We start from the raw sequence: 18,999 nt of genomic DNA, 5'->3' as shown, positions 1-18,999 counted from the left end.
GTGAGGCATTTTTATTTAAAGCAGGACGTTTTAGTTTCTCCAGCAAGCCCAGAGGTCTCTGTAAATACTGTTCGAGGGCTGTGGAATGATGGAAAAGTAAAATAGTAGCTTAAAGCTGAGCTCCTCAGCCAAGCAGTCACAGGTCAGACAGAAGTCACGCCTGCCACCTGTTGTCGATAGCCGTCCACTGTCTCATTGATGGGATTCCCAGCCCCTCAGATCTTCTAAGTCTTGGATTCTGGCTGGGGCCAGGGGAATCAAGAAGGGCTCTTTAACTGTGGTGCCTGGTTTATTTTTTCCATGTGGTTTGCCCAGAGAAAGACACACTCGTTAAGACCCATCAGTCTCTTTTGCTTGTATGCATGCACTTCAGAAAGCTGACGGTGAATGGAATTGAGAAGATAATAAATTTGTCTTGATAACAAACGAGTTCTCAAATCTGTGCATTGTGGGATTTTGAAAAAGCTCTTGGAGAATTCATGTTACTAAGGGAAGCTATACCCAGATATAAGATTTTTCCAATTCCATGAGCTTGTCAGAATGTATTTTCTGACAAGCTTGTATTGTCCCCAGGGGAGAGTGAATGATGAGATGCTTCTGGATTCTGGAAATGGTATACATCACTGGGGAGATGCCCGTGGACCTGCAGGTCACTGGGCACAGCCCCAGGGTGGCCTTTCCTACGTGAGAGAGCGGAGGGGACATCGGTAAGGGGTTTGTTTAGACACAGTCTGTTACTCACAGAGGCCACCTCTGTTTTTTATTTATTTTGTCTTATCTGTAAAGAGTTATTTTACTCACTTGAAAGGCAGTTACAGAGAGAGAGAAAGAGACACAGACAAAGAGATACAGAGAGGTCTTCCATCCATTGGTTCACTCCCCAAATGAACAGATCCAGGAGCTTTCTTCTGGGTCTCCTACATGGGTACAGAATCCCAAACACTCAAGCCATCTGCTGCTGCTTTCCTGGGTGCATTAGCAAGGAGCTGTATCAGATGTGGAGCAGCCAGGACATGAACCAGTTTCCATTTGAGAGGCCAGCATTGCATTGTACCCAGAGCTTAACTTCATGATACCACAACATCAGCTCACTCTTATACACTGCCGCCCCTCCACCAGCAGTCTTCTTAATAATCAGTTGCTCTTGGAGGAATCTTCACTTTCTTGGAGCACATTTGTGTGCTTTGCAGCATCCGGGAGGAGAGGAACTGCAGAGACCACTCTCGGTGCAGTCCTGAGCCGGAGTTCCCGTCCCTTGCTATCAACCCAGCACGGGGGAATGTTGCTGTCTTTCCAGAGCCCCCTTTCCAATGGCGCTCCAGGGTCAGATGAGCTTCTGTTGCTTCCCAAAATCCTGTATTCTCCACTAGTGTTAACTGCACTTGGAGCATGCAATGCTAATTATAGGACAAGTTCTCAAGAGCGCTGAAAGAGGGCTTCAAAGTTACCAGGGAACATGGGAATGGTCCTTCTGTGATTGACCTGTTACATGAAACATAATGTCCCTCAGCTCCTTCGATGGTGCTGCAAATGACAGTAATAGTAGTACTAGAGAGAGAGAGAGAGAGAGAGAGAGAGAGAGAGAGAGAGAGAGAGAGATATTTTCTGCAGACTGGGAAGAGTGGGAAGGCTTGGCACGATACATGGTTCCCTCCGGGAGATCGGGAACAATGCAGTGTGCAAGGGTGCAAGCCTGGGAAACAGGGCTTCAAGTTTACCAGGGAACATGGGAGTGGTCCTTCTGTGATAGGGAGTGTGAGCCCAGGTCTACTAACAAACCCAGAGGGACAGACACTGGACCATCTCCTACTGGGTACTGTTTCTCCATGCTGAGGTCACAGACTTGCATCTCTCTGTGCTTGCTTTTGCACAAGGAGGTGCCACCAGAGCATGATCTTGTGTGGCAGACTGGTGGAGGGTGTTGGTCAGCAGAGCCTGGTGCTGGGTCTCTGCTGGGCCACTTCTCTATAACTCACCAGCCAAACTCTGCTCAGCCCAGCAGGCATTTAGATCAGTTCTCCCTCTGGGCCAGCTTCATTCCTCTTTCTTATGAAAATTAATCTAGCCCATAGAGGAAGTTTGTCCTTATACTCAACTCCTGCTGCATAATTTTCTCAGCTTTAAGCTGCAGAAGAAAATCCCTGGTGCCATTTAGCTGGGCTGCTTTGCATGGAGATGGCCTAGTGGCTTTGCGTGTGATGGGCGTAGATTTGCATCACCTTGATTTCTGCCCCAGGTAGAAACTGCCCCAAGAGGACCACTTCACTTTTGCCAGAGTGGCCTCGGTCTGTTATCAGGATGCTCCAAAAGGTTTGTGAGTGTTCAATTCAAAGATAATGGATATTAAGGATGTTTTTCCAATTCAGTATGTGTGAATGGCTATACCAAATAGATCAATGAATAGAAAGTGAGAAAGATGGTAGTCCAGCAGGAAAGTAGCCAAAGACTAATCACCAAATGAAAAGATGTTCAGCTTCACACCTGTAAATCATAGGATAACCACCAGTCATTGAAGCCATGGTAGTGTGTAATTATTATCATATTTTGGCAAAGATTTTAAACAAGCTTAGGGCCACCCTAGCTGAATTTCAAGTGCAAAAGAATTTTGAAATCCAAGTATAGTTTCCTGTTATCATCGTGTCTATGAACTGTTTGAAGACCCTGGATGTGCATGGGTTTCAGAAGTTTTGGCATCACAATGAGCCTACGTTTGTGTTCCATTTTCCATGATTTACTTTAAAGCACCCTTGTTTGTCTGTGTGGGGAATCTCCTGCCCAGTGATGTGAGAAGGAGTCACTTTAAATTCAGGTATTGTTGGCAGTGCTCATGACAGGAAGTTAAAAGGCAGACGGCACCTGCAGGAGCCGTGCTTCAGTGGTCTCAAGAAAAGCAGAAGCTTTGAATCCCGGGGTCCGGGGTCACTGTGAGGATGGCTGGGGTGATTTCTCACAGGAAGGCCGCAAAGATGCAGGCAGCATCTCCCATCAAGCTGGAAAATGCTGACATTTGAGCATGAGTAAGAGGAACAAAAATCAGACACAAAGGTGCTTCGAAATACTCCTGGAACAAGGAATAAAAGATGATTTTGGCGTAAAACAAATGCGTTTGTGCATGATTTTTCTTTTTCATAGCAAGAATTTCTATAAGTTTTCTGAAAACCCTTCATATTTAAGGACATAGTCTGATGTGTATGCAGATAAGTGCTTTTCCGAGATACCTCAGGGAAACTATCTCTAGAAGGAGATGGGTTCTTCTCCGAGAGGGGAGAGGTTGGAAATTCCTGAGTCAGGTCTGCCAGGTTTGGGAATTGACCCACTCAGTGTGTTTGCAACCTCAGGACCCTGGGAGCATTTTCTCAGTCATTTGTGGATGCAAACTAAGCCACGCCAAAGCTGCTACCCAGCGTGTAACCAGGGGTGGAGCACGCGGTCACCCTGCCTCTTTGGTTCAACTCGCCTAGAGTGAATAAGCTCACATGATCGGGTTTTTCTTTCCTTTTTGTTTTGCATTTTTGTCCTTTCTGTTAATTTCACTATTTAAAATGGCCTCTGGGGGTAACGCTGAATTGGTGTCTGTAAGCAGGAGAGGGTGTGACATGCTTCTGAAGAAAACGTGGACCTTGCAGAAGCCCCATTGAGGCGTGATTTGTGGTGAATTTAACACTAGAATATCAGTAGCATCGGATGCACTTTTTAAAGCACAAACCTGCAGACAGTTAGCTTGTGGACTGATTGGTCAACACACCAGTAGAGGCCATGCACCCATATTCATATTTCCCTAAAAGCGGTGGTTTAGCATTTACAGAATCAGGCTTCATGGAGAGGTTATGGATGCAACTACCAGGAGTAACAGGAAGTGAGTGTTGTGTGTTCCATACATGTGATAGAAAGAGGGTAGAGTAATAATCATGCTGAAATGGAGGGAGGACAGAGAAGAGAATGGCACACCGAAGCTGCGTGTGTTGCAGTGCTGTTCGTGGCAGGAGACTCGTAGGAACTCAGCGTCCGCCTTTCACCCTGGTTCCGCAGGTGCCAGGCTCAGGCAGGTGACGCTTGCAGGTTTTGGGGAGTCAGCTCTCTCCAAGCATTAGGTCAACGTGCAGGTGAGGAAACAGAATGAGGCAGGCAGAGTGGGGGAGCCTGTGACAGGCACGCAAAATCCAGCTTCCAATCCCCAGTTTTTGCTTCTTTTTACCTTCTCAATACCAGAAAGCCTCACACTAACTCTGTCAGAGTCCACCTCCAGCACTTCACTCACTCACTGCCAAGCTCCTTGGGCCTTATTCAGTGAGAAAGTTCATTAAAAAAAAGATTAATTTATTTGTACTGGAAAATGAGATATACAGAGGGGACAGAGACAGAGAGGAATATCTTCCATTTGATCAATCACTCCCCAAGCAGCTACAATGGCCAGAGCTGAGCCCATCCAAAGCCAGGAGCCTCCTCTGACATGCGTGCAGGTCCCAAGGCCGTCCTCCACAGCTTTCCCAGGCCACTAGCAGGGAGCTGGATGGGAAGCAGGGCTGCCGGGATTAGAACCAGCGCCCATATGGGGTCCTGGCATGTGCAAGGCAAGGACTTTAGCCACTAGGCTACCACGCCAGACTTTCTTTTCTTTCTTTCTTTCTTTCTTTCTTTCTTTCTTTCTTTCTTTCTTTCTTTCTTTCTTTCTTTCTTTCTTTCTTTCTTTCTTTTTCTTTCTTTCTTTCTTTCTTTCTTTCTTTCTTTCTTTCTTTCTTTCTTTCTTTCTTTCTAGGTTGATTTATTTTTATTGGAAAGGTAGATTAGATTTATGGAGAGAAGGAGAGACAGAAAGGAAGATCTATCTGCTGGTTCACTCCTCAAGTGACCACAACAACTGGAGCTGAGCCCATCCAAAGCCAGGCGCTCTTCCAGGTCTCTCACAAAGGTGTAGGCTCCCAAGGCTTTGGGCCATCCTCTACTGCTTTTCCAGGCCGTAAGCAGGGAGCTGGATGGAAATGGAGCAGCCAAGACAGAAACTGGTGCCCATTTAGGATCCTGGCACTTGCAAGGTGAGAATTTAGCCATTGAGCCATCACACCAGGCCTTACTCAGTTCTTAACCGTATTTGTTTCTCAGTTGCACAAATTGTTAGTAATCTGTTGCTACATAACAGAATACTCTAAATTTAGTGCCTCGATTGATAGGTTCACCATCCCAGAGCACCTGTCCGCATTCTCCAATCACGACAGTGGCTGGTTCTGGAGACTTTGGGCCTGGGGTCATTCCCCCTCCCAGGTGAGGGGACATGATGCTCAGGTGCTTCAGTCACACAGAGCTGGAACAGCACGTGAGCCTGTCGCACTTTCAGCCTCTGCTCTCGGCTGTCTTCGGATCAGCCTCCATGAACGGTGGACACAGGATCTCTTCCTTTTCAGCCGTCCTGGTCTCCTGCTAAATGCATTAGCCAAGGGGAAAGTGTTTGCCTGTGTTTCATTGGAAAACAAAACCTGGAATGATAAGAGACACACATGAGATTCGTGGTCAGACCACAACAGCTGACATGGTGCCTCCCAAGACCCCAGGAGAAAATGCTTGTAGTGTCTGGAGATGGGATTTGATTGTCATGACTGGGGAATGTGGTGCTGCCAGCATCTGGTGGATGGAGGCCACGCAGCATGTAATGGACACGACACCCCCACTTCACATGCACCCAACAGGGAATAGTCTGGCTGCAGTATCAAAAGTGTACGGTTGCATACCTTTGAGCTAACGAGATGCAAAGTGCCAGGTGGAAATAGGGAAAGCCAGCAGGGTGCGGGGTTGGGGCAGGTAAAAGCAGCTGTCTTACTTGATAAATCCAGTCGGGCTGCTTGTGACAAAGGCCACTTCATTCTCCAGAAGCCAAGTGTGGGTGGTGGGGCAGCTAGGGCTGCCCACAGTTGCAGGTATGGACTACCAAGCACAAACCAAGGACATTATGGCAGCTGGTGTCACATTCAAGGGGTGCTCAAGCATGCCCAGCATGGAACTAGTGAGGAAAGTGAACAGGGCAGACTCATGAAAGAGTGTCAGGTGAAGAATGCATGGACATGGAGTGGCCTCTGTAGGCAAGTGCTGGAAGGTTGCGTAGGATAAGCAGAAGTGGATGTGTGATGCGTCCCACGAGGGAGATGCAAGACTGGTGGCTGCACAGAAAGAGGCAAGGAATCGGTTTCCTTCCAGTAGCATTGGGCACATGCAGAAAGGGTTTCCTTCTCCTCCTAAGCCATGTGCCCTGCCCATCTGATGCAGCCCCAGAATGGAGTGTCTGGAAGCTTGGGCCAGCTGTTCTCCAGGATGCCCTGCTCCCGCTGGGTCAAGCAGCATCTGCACATTTAGCACTTTTATTAAGAAAACAGTGTACCGTCATGATAGAAACTCTTAACAAGGAAAGAGCTTTGTGTTTCCATTGAGTGGGTGTTTCGTGGGCAGCTAGTAGAAGCAAAGCTTGAGCAAGGTAATCCAATTCCCAGACCTCTGAGCTCTTAGGCAGTGTTCTGATGCTTCACAGGAGACAGATGCTTTGTGAGATTCAGCAGGGGAGGGGTAGACAGAGGCAGCCATACGAGGCAGGGAGGATATTGAGTTGAGACCATAGGCCCGAGTGGGGGCATGTGATGGCTGGGTACGTGTGAGCACAGGGGAAAAGGGTATGTGACTGGACACAGGGAGCAAGGTGAGACTACAGAGCATGGGAGGAAGGGAGAAGATGGTTTGGGACTTGATGCAAATAGAGGTGTCTTTTTACAGCCACATTGTCTGCTGGAGGTGGACAGGAAGAAGCTCAGAGTCAAAGAAAGTACTAGGTACAGCTCCATCACCTGGAAGGTGACGTGGCTGCTGTAAGGGAAGCATCAAGGGTGAGGAGTGAATATCTAAGTGGTACATTTTAAAGATTTATTTATTTTTTTTTTCATTGGAAAGGTGGATATACAGAGAGGAGAGACAGAGAGGAAGATCTTCCGTCCGATGATTCACTCCCCAAGTGAGCCGCAACGGGCCGATACTATGCCGATCCGAAGCCAGGAGCCTCTTCCGGGTCTCCCACGCGGGTGCAGGGTCCCAAAGCTTTGGGCTGTCCTCGACTGCTTTCCCAGGCCACAGGAAGGGAGCCTGAAGGGAAGCGGGGCTGCCAGGATTAGAACCGGCGCCCATATGGGATCCCGGGCGTGCAAGGCGAGGACCTTTAACCACTTGCGCCACCGCGCCGGGCCCTAAGTGGTGCATTTTAAAGGAAGGCTGCAAGAGGGCTCTTAAGACTGATTTGTCCCTCCTGTACCTCCCCCAGTCCCTGGCTGCATTGACAGAACTGTACCCTGCTTGAGCATACTGCCTCTTAGGGGGAAGGAACCTGCTCCAGGTGTAACTAACAGATGCTTCTGGTAGAAAGTGTGCTTCTTTCCAACTCAGTGGGTTAGCTATGAGGAGTGAATGAGGAGAGGGTGCAGGGAGTCTCTAGGGCCTCATCATAAGCAACTGGCTATATAACTGTACTCCACAAAGTGCTCGTGGAAAGTGAAATTTAAGGTGGTACAAAAATCTGTAAAATCTAAGCATATAGCCCAAAAGCACATTGTGGCATAGGCCCACATCTCACATGGGAGTGTCAGGTTGAAGTCTGGCTCTGCTTCTGGTCCAGCTTCCTGTTGATGTGCACCCCAAGGGGCAGCATGTGATGGCCTAATAACTTGGGTTCTTGATTCCCACATGGGAGACTTGGATTGAATTTTGGTCTTCTGCCTGTGGCCTGGCTCTTGCAGGCATTTTGGGAAAGTGAACCAGTAGATGGAAGATTTCTCTCCTCCTATCTCTGGCATTTAAACAAAAGGGAAACAATAGTTGTGTAAGTTTATGGAATAGTTGTAGGCTGTTAAGGGGAAAAGTTAGGTATGGATTTCAAAGAAGTTTTCACAGCAAAGAAAACCTTGTGTTTTAGTTCAACTTCCCATGAAGGTTTGGAAATATCTTTGTAATTGGTGTCATTTTTTCAAATAGGAGTGCTTTGTGGCAGAGCAATAGGTTTTGGTGAAGTGTGCATGCCGTATATGGAAGCGATTGGAGCGGACATTGATACAGTTGGTTTAACTGCCACCTGCAATCCAGGCATTCTGATATGAGCTCCTGGCTGCTCCACTTCGGATGCAGCTCCCCACTCATGCTTCTAGGAAGGCAGTAAAAAAACCCAAGTGCGTGGGCACCTGCACCCATGTGAGACACCCAGACAGAAGTTCAGGCTCCTAGCTTTGGCTTGGTCCAGCCCCGGTCATTGCTATCATGTACGGAATGGAGTGAAGTGGAGTAAAAGATTCTCTCTCTCTCTCTCTCTTTGACCTTCTTTCACACCCACTCTATAATTGAATTTCAAATAAAAAACAAATATTTTTTAAAAGGAGGAAGTAATTGCTTCATATTGGGTACCTGCACTTTGAGCTGCCTGTTGGACATCCAAGTGGTGGCATCGAATGAGACAGGAGCTCGTGGAGAAAAATGCACATCCACTGGCCTGTGTTGACTACCTCTCCCATATCTGAAGCTGCTCAAGGCATGGGGCTTCAGTGGTGAACCAAGTCTGTCCCAGTCTTAGCCGCACACTGGTCATCTCTGGGGGAATGAAGCTATGTTCAAAGTTAATAGCAAAGGTAGTGTGTTTGAGGACTGACCATCCTTCAGAGATGTGCTGTGTGGGAAACAAACAGGAAGGAAGAGCTGCAACCCAACGAGTCATAAACCCTTGCTTCTTGTTCAAACCATTTTTACAGAACTGCATGCACTTTTAAACCATGCCTAACAAGACCCCTACGAGAGCCCAGGAGTCACTGTATTGACTGCAGCTTGCCTGGCACCTACAGGCTTTCCTTGCTAGTGCTGGTGTTTGCCAATATGTCAGACCTAGCAAGCTGAGGGATACAGGTGCAGTTAGAGGATGGTAGAGTGGTGGAGGCCAGCTCCAGCAGAGTTCCGAGCTCGAGAAGGGTGAGTAGAGTTGGCGTAAAGAGAAAAAATGGACCATACAATTTCAGGATCATAATGCACAATGCAAGAAGGCTGTCCCCTTTATTTATACAGAAGCAGTCACAAACTCTAGCACAGACTTTTTACATCATGGTCAAATGGGTATTTCTAGAGATAATTCTGCCATTTGTTTCTCTTTAAGGCAGATATTAACCATTCTGACCCTGCAGTCAGGAAATTCTCAATACAGTGTAGACAGTATCCATCAGTAACACATTTCTACTGCCTTCTTCATTTTACAACTTTATCTTATCAGCTAAAGCAGAAAATGCATCACAGAAGGAAAAACCTAAAGATCATAGACAAAAAAAAAATACCCTTAAGCATGGATTCCCACTGCAACCATTGGTTTAACAACCCCAGATTAGTCTCAAAGCATGTTTTATAATATTAGTACAAACATTCTTGAGCTCTGAGACTGTGAATTGGTGAAGGCCCATTTACCAAGACGTTACCAGCAATATCAACTCCCAAGCTGACATTGGCTGTAAGGGCAAACAATGCTTCAATAATTACAGGTTCTCAGTGGGGTGTCCCAGTGTCCATGCAAACAGAGGGGGAGGGTGAAACTGCCTTGAGGTGGTTGGAGAGACATCTGCCAGGCCTTGCCAGCAGGGGAGCGGTTCTCTTGACACCTTCGTGTCATCCACACCCACTGCATGGACCCCAGCACCTCCCTCCACCTACCCCAGCAGTAGAGGACCTGATTAGTGGAGACCATAGGCTTTTTAAAATGTGTGTTTATTTAGTACTTCTGAGTACTAAATTCACAGGAAATGTGAATTATCCGAAACTTGGGAATGGACCCTAAACCCTCCCCAGGGGCTAATGAAGGCAGTGAGTGTTAAACAGAATTTGAGCCTTGGGTTTCCCCTGCTGGGAGAGCAAGGCTGCTTTGACAGCCTGCGTGGAGATGGTGGCAGGCATATGGCAGGTTCATGGCTTGTAGGAAGGATACACTCTGGGAGAGCAGCACTGGCTCCGTAGCTGCTGTGAACGGTGGGGGCTGGGATATGCCACGGCTGTCGCTAAATGGGCGCTCACTTCTGAGAAATGAACCGGAGACAGCACCCTGCCCCTGGCTAGTGTGAACAGCGGTTGAGAAGAAGGTGACCATCTCCTATCCAGGGGGGTCTGAGGAAGAGGAGGGTGAAGCCAGGGATGCTGGCCCTGAGGGGGGCACAGGGGACAGTGCATAGTCCCCAGATTAGACAGCCTGGTGACACGGTGGGTGCTGGCCCCCTGTACAAACTACTGGTGATGGAGATGAGGAGTGTCTTCACACCCAGCACAGGAAGTCACACGGTCAGGGGCGCTGCTTGGCCACTGTGGGGCTGTCAAGAACTCAGAATGACCTTTCCCCTCCCTGGGAAACTAAAAGGGGGTTGTCTGGTGGGGATGGGGTCCAGAATGGACTGTGGAGGGTCATAGGCCCCTAGGCTGGGGAGGGGAGGTGGGAGCAGGACAGGTGTGTGTGTGTAATGGGGAATTGCAGGGTGCATAGGTGACAGGTGAGATGAATGTAATGTGTGTATGTCTGTTGGTGTCTGTGTTGGGGGACATGTGTGTGTAATGTGTACCGTATATGGTATGTGTGTATGTTTGTGGTATGTGTGCCTGTGCATGTGTGTGTATAATGTGTGTATACATTTATATGTGTATAGTATGAATCTGTATTGGCCTATATGTATTTGCATGTGTAGTATGTAGTGGGTATGTTATGTATATGCAGCATTCATTTGTGATATATATAGAATATGTGCATGTGTTTGTGTATGGTCCAGGCATTGGTCAGAGTAACACAGGGGGCCATGCTCTTTGTCCCCATGTGAGCAGGAGGCACCACATGAGTGACTGTGTGATGAGCAGCCCCGTTGGATTACAGTGTGCCTCTCCACCTGTTGCCCAGGTGGTGCATATCCTCCGGTTTGGCAGACTGCCTCCGAGGGTTTCTCTTCTAAGACAAGGTTTTCTTTCTCCCCAGGCTGCCTTGTGTGTGTGTGGGAACCCTACCCCGGCTGTGCAGACAGGAAGTGAAGTGTTCGGCAGGAGGTCTGGAGATGTGTAGGCAGAAGGCAGCATGGTGCCCCAGGCTGAGGGGTGGCATCATGCTGGGAGGGAGACCACTTTCCCTGTCTCAGGCACTGGCCTCTTGGTCCTCCCAGCCCAGGCTGGCAGCGGGAAGGCCTTGTGCTGACCACAGGTGGCAATTCTACATGGCTTCACTTGAGCTGTTGTGGGTTCTGCCGCCACGTGGCCACGCAGAGCAGCAGCCTCTCCTGGGGCAGTGGACGCCTCAGGGTCATTTGTGCCACACTAGCAGTGATCCAGTGCAGATCATCTGTGCCCACAGGGGAGCAGTGGCTGTCATCTCACGCCGGCTTCTGCATGCAGAACAGACCTTGAGGGCTGGTTCTGCGTCCTGTCTGGCTGTGGTGCTTCTGTTGACTTTTCTGCTGTTTCTTCTTAAATTTACTTTATCCAAATGCATTTTTAAAAAGCTGGTCAGTCTGGTCACTTCTGTCAGATGCTGTGTATTTAGGTTAACGATTCGGCGGCCAGGTGTTGTGGCATAGCACGTGAAGCCTCATTTGGGCTGCTTGTATCCCATACAGGGTGCTTGGGATCGAGTCCCATCTCTGCTTCCAGTCCAGCTTCCTGCTTCTATGCTGGGGAGGCAGCAGTGCTTGGATTTCTGCCACCCATGTGGGTGACCCAGGTGGCATTCCTGGCTCCTGGGCTCGGGCCTGACCTAGGCCTTGGCTTTGTGGGTACTTGGGGAGCAAACCAACACATGGAAGATATGTTTCTCTATCACTCTTCCTTCCAATTAAATAAACAGTTTAATCAGTTAAATAAAAAGTTAATACAATAAATTATACAATATAAATATATTTGGAATTATATAATATTATATATAATATCGTAAATATATTAGAAATTATATAATATTATAAACATTATAAATTATTTGTATTTAATATAAAATATATATTTAAAAATTCTGCTTGGAAAGTCAGTTACACAGAGAGAGGGAAAGACAGAGGGAACTTCTGTGCTCCAATTCATTCCTCATGTGGCTCATTGTGGTCACAGCTGGACCGGTCTGAAACTGGGAAATAAGCTTTTTCTGGACCTCCACTGTGGGTGCAAGACTTGGGCCAACCTTTGCTACTTTCCCAGGGCATAGGCAGGGAGCTGGATTGGAAGTGGAGCAACCAGGACATGAACCAGTGTCCACATAGGATGCTGATGCCAGCAGGTGGAGGATTAGCCAGTCCCGTAAATAAATCTTTTGAAAAAGGATTCAGAGTGTATTGAAACGGTGATATGTGCTAGGACAGAATGATCCTAGCCCCCAAGCAAACAGAAATGGACAAGAGGTCAGTATGCAACCGGACAAGGTTAATTGGGCCTTGGGCAGGAGTACAAGGGAGATGAGTTTGTTGAGGGAGGCTGGGCAGAGGTCCTTGGATGAAGAGGGTTGCCCTCAGATCATGCCACTTTGATTTGCACCTAGTTTGGTGTGTGTGCAGCCATGGTTCCTCACAGTGTGCTCAACATGGGGTGGTGCTTTCACTTTGAGCTGCCTTGATCAGGGTCCTAGTTTAAAAGGATCCATGTGGTTTTAACCAATGCTCCTCACTGCTTTGGTTCCTCCCTGGAGTCCTCCCATGACTGTGGGTTGAGTTTCTGTCACCCCACTCTCATGTCAGATCCTAATCCCCAAAGTCATACATTACTGATACGCAAGAGGGTAGAAACATGATTCAACTGTAGTGTTCCCACGTATAGCTTTTGGGGAAGGATCAGATAGGATTAGGTTATAGAGTTTGAATCCTAGCAGCTTGATAAGGAGAGTGAAGGATATGGAGAGAGCAGTGGGCATGTGTGTTCCCACTGTGGTGTGGTACAATGCAGAGGACCTGTGCCAAAGCCTGTGCCACTGCTGTTGGGCCTTGGTGCCTCCAGACCAGGAACCAACATAAATTTCTTCATAAAGCGGCCTTCCTTGAATATTTTATGATAGTACCAGAAGCTGACACCCATCTTTGTCTTGCTCCAGGTGGACCCCTGCATGTATCCTCTCATCACCTAAGGGACCAGCACAGCCATGGCCAGCAACACATCTGACAACGCCAATCACCTGCCCTTCTTCTTCGGAAACATCACCCGGGAGGAGGCTGAGGACTACCTGGTCCAGGGAGGCATGAGTGATGGGCTCTACCTGCTGCGCCAGAGTCGCAATTACCTGGGTGGCTTTGCCCTGTCAGTGGCCCACGGGAGGAAGGCACACCATTACACCATCGAGAGGGAGCTCAATGGGACCTACGCCATCACGGGTGGCAGAACGCACAGCAGCCCTGCCGATCTCTGCCACTACCACTCCCAGGAGTCAGATGGCCTGGTCTGCCTCCTTAAGACACCCTTCAACCGGCCTCCCGGGGTGGAGCCCAAGACAGGACCCTTCGAGGACTTGAAGGAAAACCTCATTAGGGAATACGTGAAGCAGACGTGGAACCTGCAGGTGGGCTATGGTTGGCTCTGCCACCTCTGTTCGTAGTACCTTGTAGTAATCCCATACCTGTCAAACCATGCACATGAAAAACCATAGCACAGTGCGCAAATCCACGCATTGTTGTTTCAACATAGGCAATTTCAACAGACATGTGAAAAATCCATAAACGCTAAAATACTTTGCACCCAAATTGTCTTTTACTTTTGTCTACTGCAAACCTGTTGAGCCAGTCTTGTAACAACTGTTTGCTTAGTCAGCAATGCTTTAGGAGGACTGCGCTTTTTCCAACTACAGCGCAGCAGGATGGGCCCTGCATGCTGGCCATGTGGGTGTGTCTACCACGGGAAACCACTGCCCTGACACTCAGTTTATGGTGGGCTCTTCTAGAGAGTCACTGATGGGCATCAAATGTTATTTATTTACTTAGAAAGGTCATGCTAGACCCACAAGTTGACACCACGTTGTATAGCTCCCTAAATCTCTTGCAGATGTTTCTATGTCTACACTCAAAAAATCACATTGATCACCCTGTCTTTAGCTGCCTGCTATTGTGTGCCAAATTTATTTAGCTAGTCCCCCTTGATGGACATTTTTGAACTAAATTTATGTATAGCGTCTGTTAGATAAACCCTGAAAGAGCTGGGCTTGCCACAACCCCACAATCCAGATCCAGGGTGTATTCACCTGTGAGTAATGTGGCCATGCTGACAAGTTTCCATCGAAAATGGTGACAGAAGTTTGAGCATTTGTACTCCTGAGTAAGGAGCCAGCAGGTCGGATTGATGCCCTCTTCTTGGTCCTACGTGTTCAATCATTTCTCCTTGTGCTCCCGAGTGTCTGCCTTATGCTTTGTGGTGTGTTGGGTGCGTGTTGGTTCATGACAGTGTCGCCTCTCTGAGGAGTGTATAGGAACTGGTTTACTCTTTCTGTGTTCATTTCAGCCCTGCTGAAGAATACTGCCGTATGGTATTCAGTATTTTTCACATGCATTTGTTGGGCATGTTCTGGTCTGCCCCTTGGTTCTACTTTATGTCAGATAAGTCAGATTTTGCGGGCCTGATTTGCTTGCAGTGAAATTTATCCTCTTTGGCTGTGCAGTTGGATGATCTTTACCATAGCTTAGAGTCACCTCACCTCTACACCCCTACACTGCCGAGGGGAACAGGAGCTCCCCCATATCTTCAAGCCCCTCCTCCCGTCTCCACCCCAGATCCTGGAAACTGCTCATCTGCTTCCTGTTCTCATGGTTTTGCCTTTTCTGGAATGTCACGGGAAGGGAATTCCACAGCAGCGGCCTCCTTCATACAATGTGGAATGCTTGCCGTTTAGCAGTGTGGTCGCCAATGGCCAGGGTTCTGTCTGGCTCACCATGTGCAGCCTTGCACTTGTGCCTCTGTTCACCCTGTGCCCTGTGCCCTCCTCGCCATCCCTGTTTGCCTCTTTGTTTGTGGAATAAGTTGGAATCACAGCACCTTTGCTCCTTTTTCTCTCCCCTCCTCCTTGCAACTCCTGTCTGGGCTGGTTATATTTGTTCATGGTCCATCTGTTTTTCAATGCAAGTAATCAAATGTTGGCCCCTCAGTGGTTAATGAGCAGATCTGTAGCTCTCCCATCTGAAAGGATAAAGAAATTGGCTGCCAACCCCTTTCCCATGTTGAATTTCCACATTGTTAAGTCCACGTGGCCAAGATGTTTTGCCTGTCTTGCAGCTGCATGTGTGTGGGGGTGGGGATGTGTGCTCAGTGGAGCCTTGCAGGTGTCAACAGGAAACTGCCTGTGCGTTCCTTGCACACATCTAGAGGACCCCATGCAGGATGGCCAGACTGGTGGGTGGCTGTGATCTGCAGGCAGGAATTCCGCCGTCTAGACCTCATAGGGTGTATATACCACATAGGGCTCAGAAGACTTTGACAGGCCAGTCTTTTCATTCCGCCCTCTGTTCTTTTACTAAAGGTGCTTAAAATAGGGATCTTCAAAAAGTTCATGGAAAATACATATTATGAAAAACTTGTTTGTGATCTTCCAAAGTTTGCATCAAAATAGTGCATCTTTTAGTTCCATTTCCACAAAATTTTGAAGCACCTTCAAATGAAAGTCTTATAGGTTTTATTTAATAAATCTGTAGATGATGGATGGGTCAGTGAACTAAATCTGATCCCATTTTGCCATATAAAGATCCAGAACAGACTGAAAATAATTTCTACAGCTGTCTTTTTCTTTTTTCTTTTTTTTTTTTTTTTTTTTTTTTTTGTGGAAAGGAAGATTTTCCATGACTTGTGTCCATCTTTTTTTTTTTTTTTTGGTTTTGTTGTTGCTGTTGTTTCTGAAAGGCAAAGTTGCAGAAAGTGGGGAGGAAGGGAAAGAAGGATTGGGAGAGGAAAGAAAGAATTATCTGCTGGTTTACTCCACAAATGGCCACAACAGCCGGGCCTGGGCCAAACCGAAGTCAGGAGCCAGGAACTCATCCAGGACTCCCACGTGGGTACAGGGTTCCAAGGTCCCACCTGTCCTGTCGTTTTCCCAGACACATTACCAGAGAGATGGATAGGAAGTAGAGCAGCCGGGATTCAACTGGTGCCCATATGGGATGCCCACAGTGCAGGTGGCAGGGTAACTGTTATGCCACCATGCTTGCCCCGTGCTCGTTTTGGTTTGCTCCTGGCTCACTCACTGCCCTCCCTTGCTGCAGGGCCAGGCTCTGGAGCAAGCCATCATCAGTCAGAAGCCGCAACTGGAGAAGCTGATCGCCACCACCGCACATGAAAAGATGCCCTGGTTCCACGGGAAAATCTCTCGAGATGAATCTGAGCAAATCGTCCTGATTGGATCCAAGACAAATGGGAAATTTCTGTAAGTATTGTGTCCTCCTTCCCCCTCACCTCCAACAACAGGGCAGCTTGCATGCCCAAGGGTCATTCAGTGTCCCCATGACTGGACACCACGTGACTGTGGCACAGGGTCACACATTATCATCTGATAACACATGTGCTAGCCTGTCCCCACGACGTGTAGGACGCAAGCTGTCCCTTGTGACCCCCCCTTAGATCAGCCTCTTCTGACCCAACAGTACACCCTTTGACCACTGAGAAACATCATTGCCTCTAGCCTTGAAGTCTGCTTTTCACAGGAAATATGGGATACATGACCCTGACTTCGTACCCAGCTAAAACAAACAAGGCTATCCTTGACCCGCTCAGGTTTCCCACATGATCTCCGACCCAACTGCTATTTTGACGTTTAGCCAAGTGCTCACGGAGCTCCTAGACAATGTCACGGAGTGACTTCCGTGGGTAGTGAGTGTAGCTGTTTGAGTAGAAGCACTTGTGTGAACTTGAACCTGGTGAATTCAGAACTTAGAAGGTATGAGTCCTGAGCTCGGTTTGTAGTTATCCTTAGTGGTTCAATGCAACCTAAATTATAAAGGCTCCTGGAGGTGGAGTCAGTGGTCAAGGGAAGATGAGGGGCTGTCTCGGGTGGAGGTGTTCCCCCCTTTTCCTTGAGCTGTTCTGGCCAGCGTGCAGCATGAGGGGGAGCTGCTGCTGCCAAGATAAATGCTCACTGGTGTTTGTCACTGCTCAGTATCGCTCCCCTGGAGAACTGTTTCACCCCAGCATTGGAGATTGAACCAGAAACGGCAACCTTGCTTCCTGCCTGGGCACATTGATAAGACCAAGCTGTCTTCGTCAGTTTTTCCTAAAATGAAACGGTCCTCTCTGAGTACCCATGGATTTAGAATATTCCTTATGCTTTCTCACAGTCCATCTTACTTCACAAATGGTCTTACATGCAGTGCTTTTCTTACATTTAGAAAAGGCGGAGGGATTTCCCTGCTGCTAGTTCGTCCTCCTGGGCCAGCACAGCCAGGGGTGGACCAAACCCAAGTGAGGAGCCACTCAGCCCGGTCTCCCACACAGGTGGCAGAGCCCACTAACTGAGCCACCACCTGCTGCCTCCCAAGACTCACATTTGTAAGAAGGAAAACTGTGCATCCCCAGCAGTGTCAACCACTTGGTCTCTGCATAATATTACTCTTTTCAAAAATCAAGACTAATGAACTCGCCACCTGTGAGTGGCTGAAAGGGGAGTGTTTAGCGGATGTCGTCCCAGCCAGGGTGTGCAAAAGGACATTTTTCCCTTAGTAGAAGCATCTACCAGCCGATTTTCCCCTACAGCTTGGACTTCTACCAACCACTCAACAATAATTTCCTACACAAAAGTCATGGGACTGTGCATCTTGGTGTGTGAAATGAACCCAAAATAGCACAGTCTAACTGGCAGGTTTTGCTGGCTTTCCACTGGTGGGGATGGCTGATTACAGGCTCCTATGGGGAGCAGCTGTACCTTTGAGATCTGTGTGGCAATAGAGGTGACATTTGTCTACTGTCTATAAGTTAACTTTTGAAATAAGAGTTATCTGTTCCTGCGGGTGGGCCTCTGGCACCATGGTCATGCTGTTGCCGCTTGCAGCACCCGTGACCCATTTCATAGTTCCTAGCTTCCAGTCTGGACTGTGCTTCTGATTCCAACTTTCTGTGAATGACCTATGGCGGATGCTCAAGATGATGGCTCAAGGAGTGTGTGCCTGCTCCCCAGGTGGGAGATTCAGACGGAATCTCTGGTGCCTGATTTCGGCCTGCCCTCACCTCACTGTTGAAGGAACTGAGAAGTACACTGGTGGATGGATGGAAGATCTGTCCCTGATGCACTCTTTCCTTTCAAATAAATAAATGTCTTTTGGAAAATTGTTCTTGGCGCAGCGACTGCACCCCACCAGGGCCCAGGTTCAGCTCTGCTTTCCTGAGAATGTGTGTTAATACAAACCCTGAGCTTCCATGTCCCCCTGCACTGACTAACAGCTCATGTGCCCTCAGAGCACATCTCCCCCCACCAACTCACACCCACAATAATTATAAGACCCACAGCCCAGGGGACTCTCAAGGGTGAGGGGCCTGGGCTTCTGCCTGTCTGCCGAGTCCCCCAGTAGATCTCCTTGGACGGTGGTCTCGCTCCATCCTCTGCTGCAGTTGTCCACTTGTCTTCTGCACGTGCTGGGCTCTCAGACACTGGCATTCCTGGCTGCCTTCCTTCTCTGCCCACATGCCAGCCCTGCTTGGACTGTTGCCAGATGTCCTTGGGGATCCATGTGTGAGCAGCAGCCTTCAACTCAGGCCTCACTGTAGCAGGGTACTGATGAGACGTGGGAGCAGTAGGTTCCGTGTTCCTGCTGTGGACCCTCAGGGCTAAGAGTGACCCTGCTCAGTATTGTCTTGAGGAGGAGGTGAGAACACACCAACCATGCAGCTCAGCATGTGCAGGCAGAACTGTCCTGTCTTTTCCTTGCTTTATGTCTTTCTGTTGTCAATACCACTGGGAATGTTCACTGCCAGGGAATCTCTTGGGTTTCTTGGAGAGATGTATTGATAGAAAGCAGAGATAAAGAGAGAGGCAGACACATGCATGCACAC

The 18,999-nt window shown here is 48.3% G+C and overlaps 1 protein-coding gene across 3 annotated transcripts in view; it reads left to right on the top strand.

The window, feature by feature from the left end:
* SYK (spleen associated tyrosine kinase) overlaps positions 1-18,999 on the top strand; it is an 88,673-nt gene that overhangs the window by 33,768 nt on the left and 35,906 nt on the right. For all 3 annotated transcript variants that reach the window (XM_041004298.1, XM_041004295.1, XM_041004297.1), the window contains exons 2-3: positions 13,082-13,543; positions 16,224-16,384. In XM_041004298.1, the coding sequence (XP_040860232.1) occupies positions 13,130-13,543; positions 16,224-16,384 (575 nt within the window). In that variant the 5' untranslated portion in view covers positions 13,082-13,129. The remainder of the gene's footprint in view (positions 1-13,081; positions 13,544-16,223; positions 16,385-18,999) is intronic.

The sequence above is a fragment of the Ochotona curzoniae genome, unplaced genomic scaffold, assembly GCF_017591425.1.
Source record: "Ochotona curzoniae isolate NIBS_2020 unplaced genomic scaffold, NIBS_Ocur_1.0 scaffold_3208, whole genome shotgun sequence".
Lineage (NCBI taxonomy): Eukaryota > Metazoa > Chordata > Mammalia > Lagomorpha > Ochotonidae > Ochotona > Ochotona curzoniae.
Note: the sequence above shows the minus strand (reverse complement) of the source record. Positions and strands in the feature narration are given on the sequence as shown.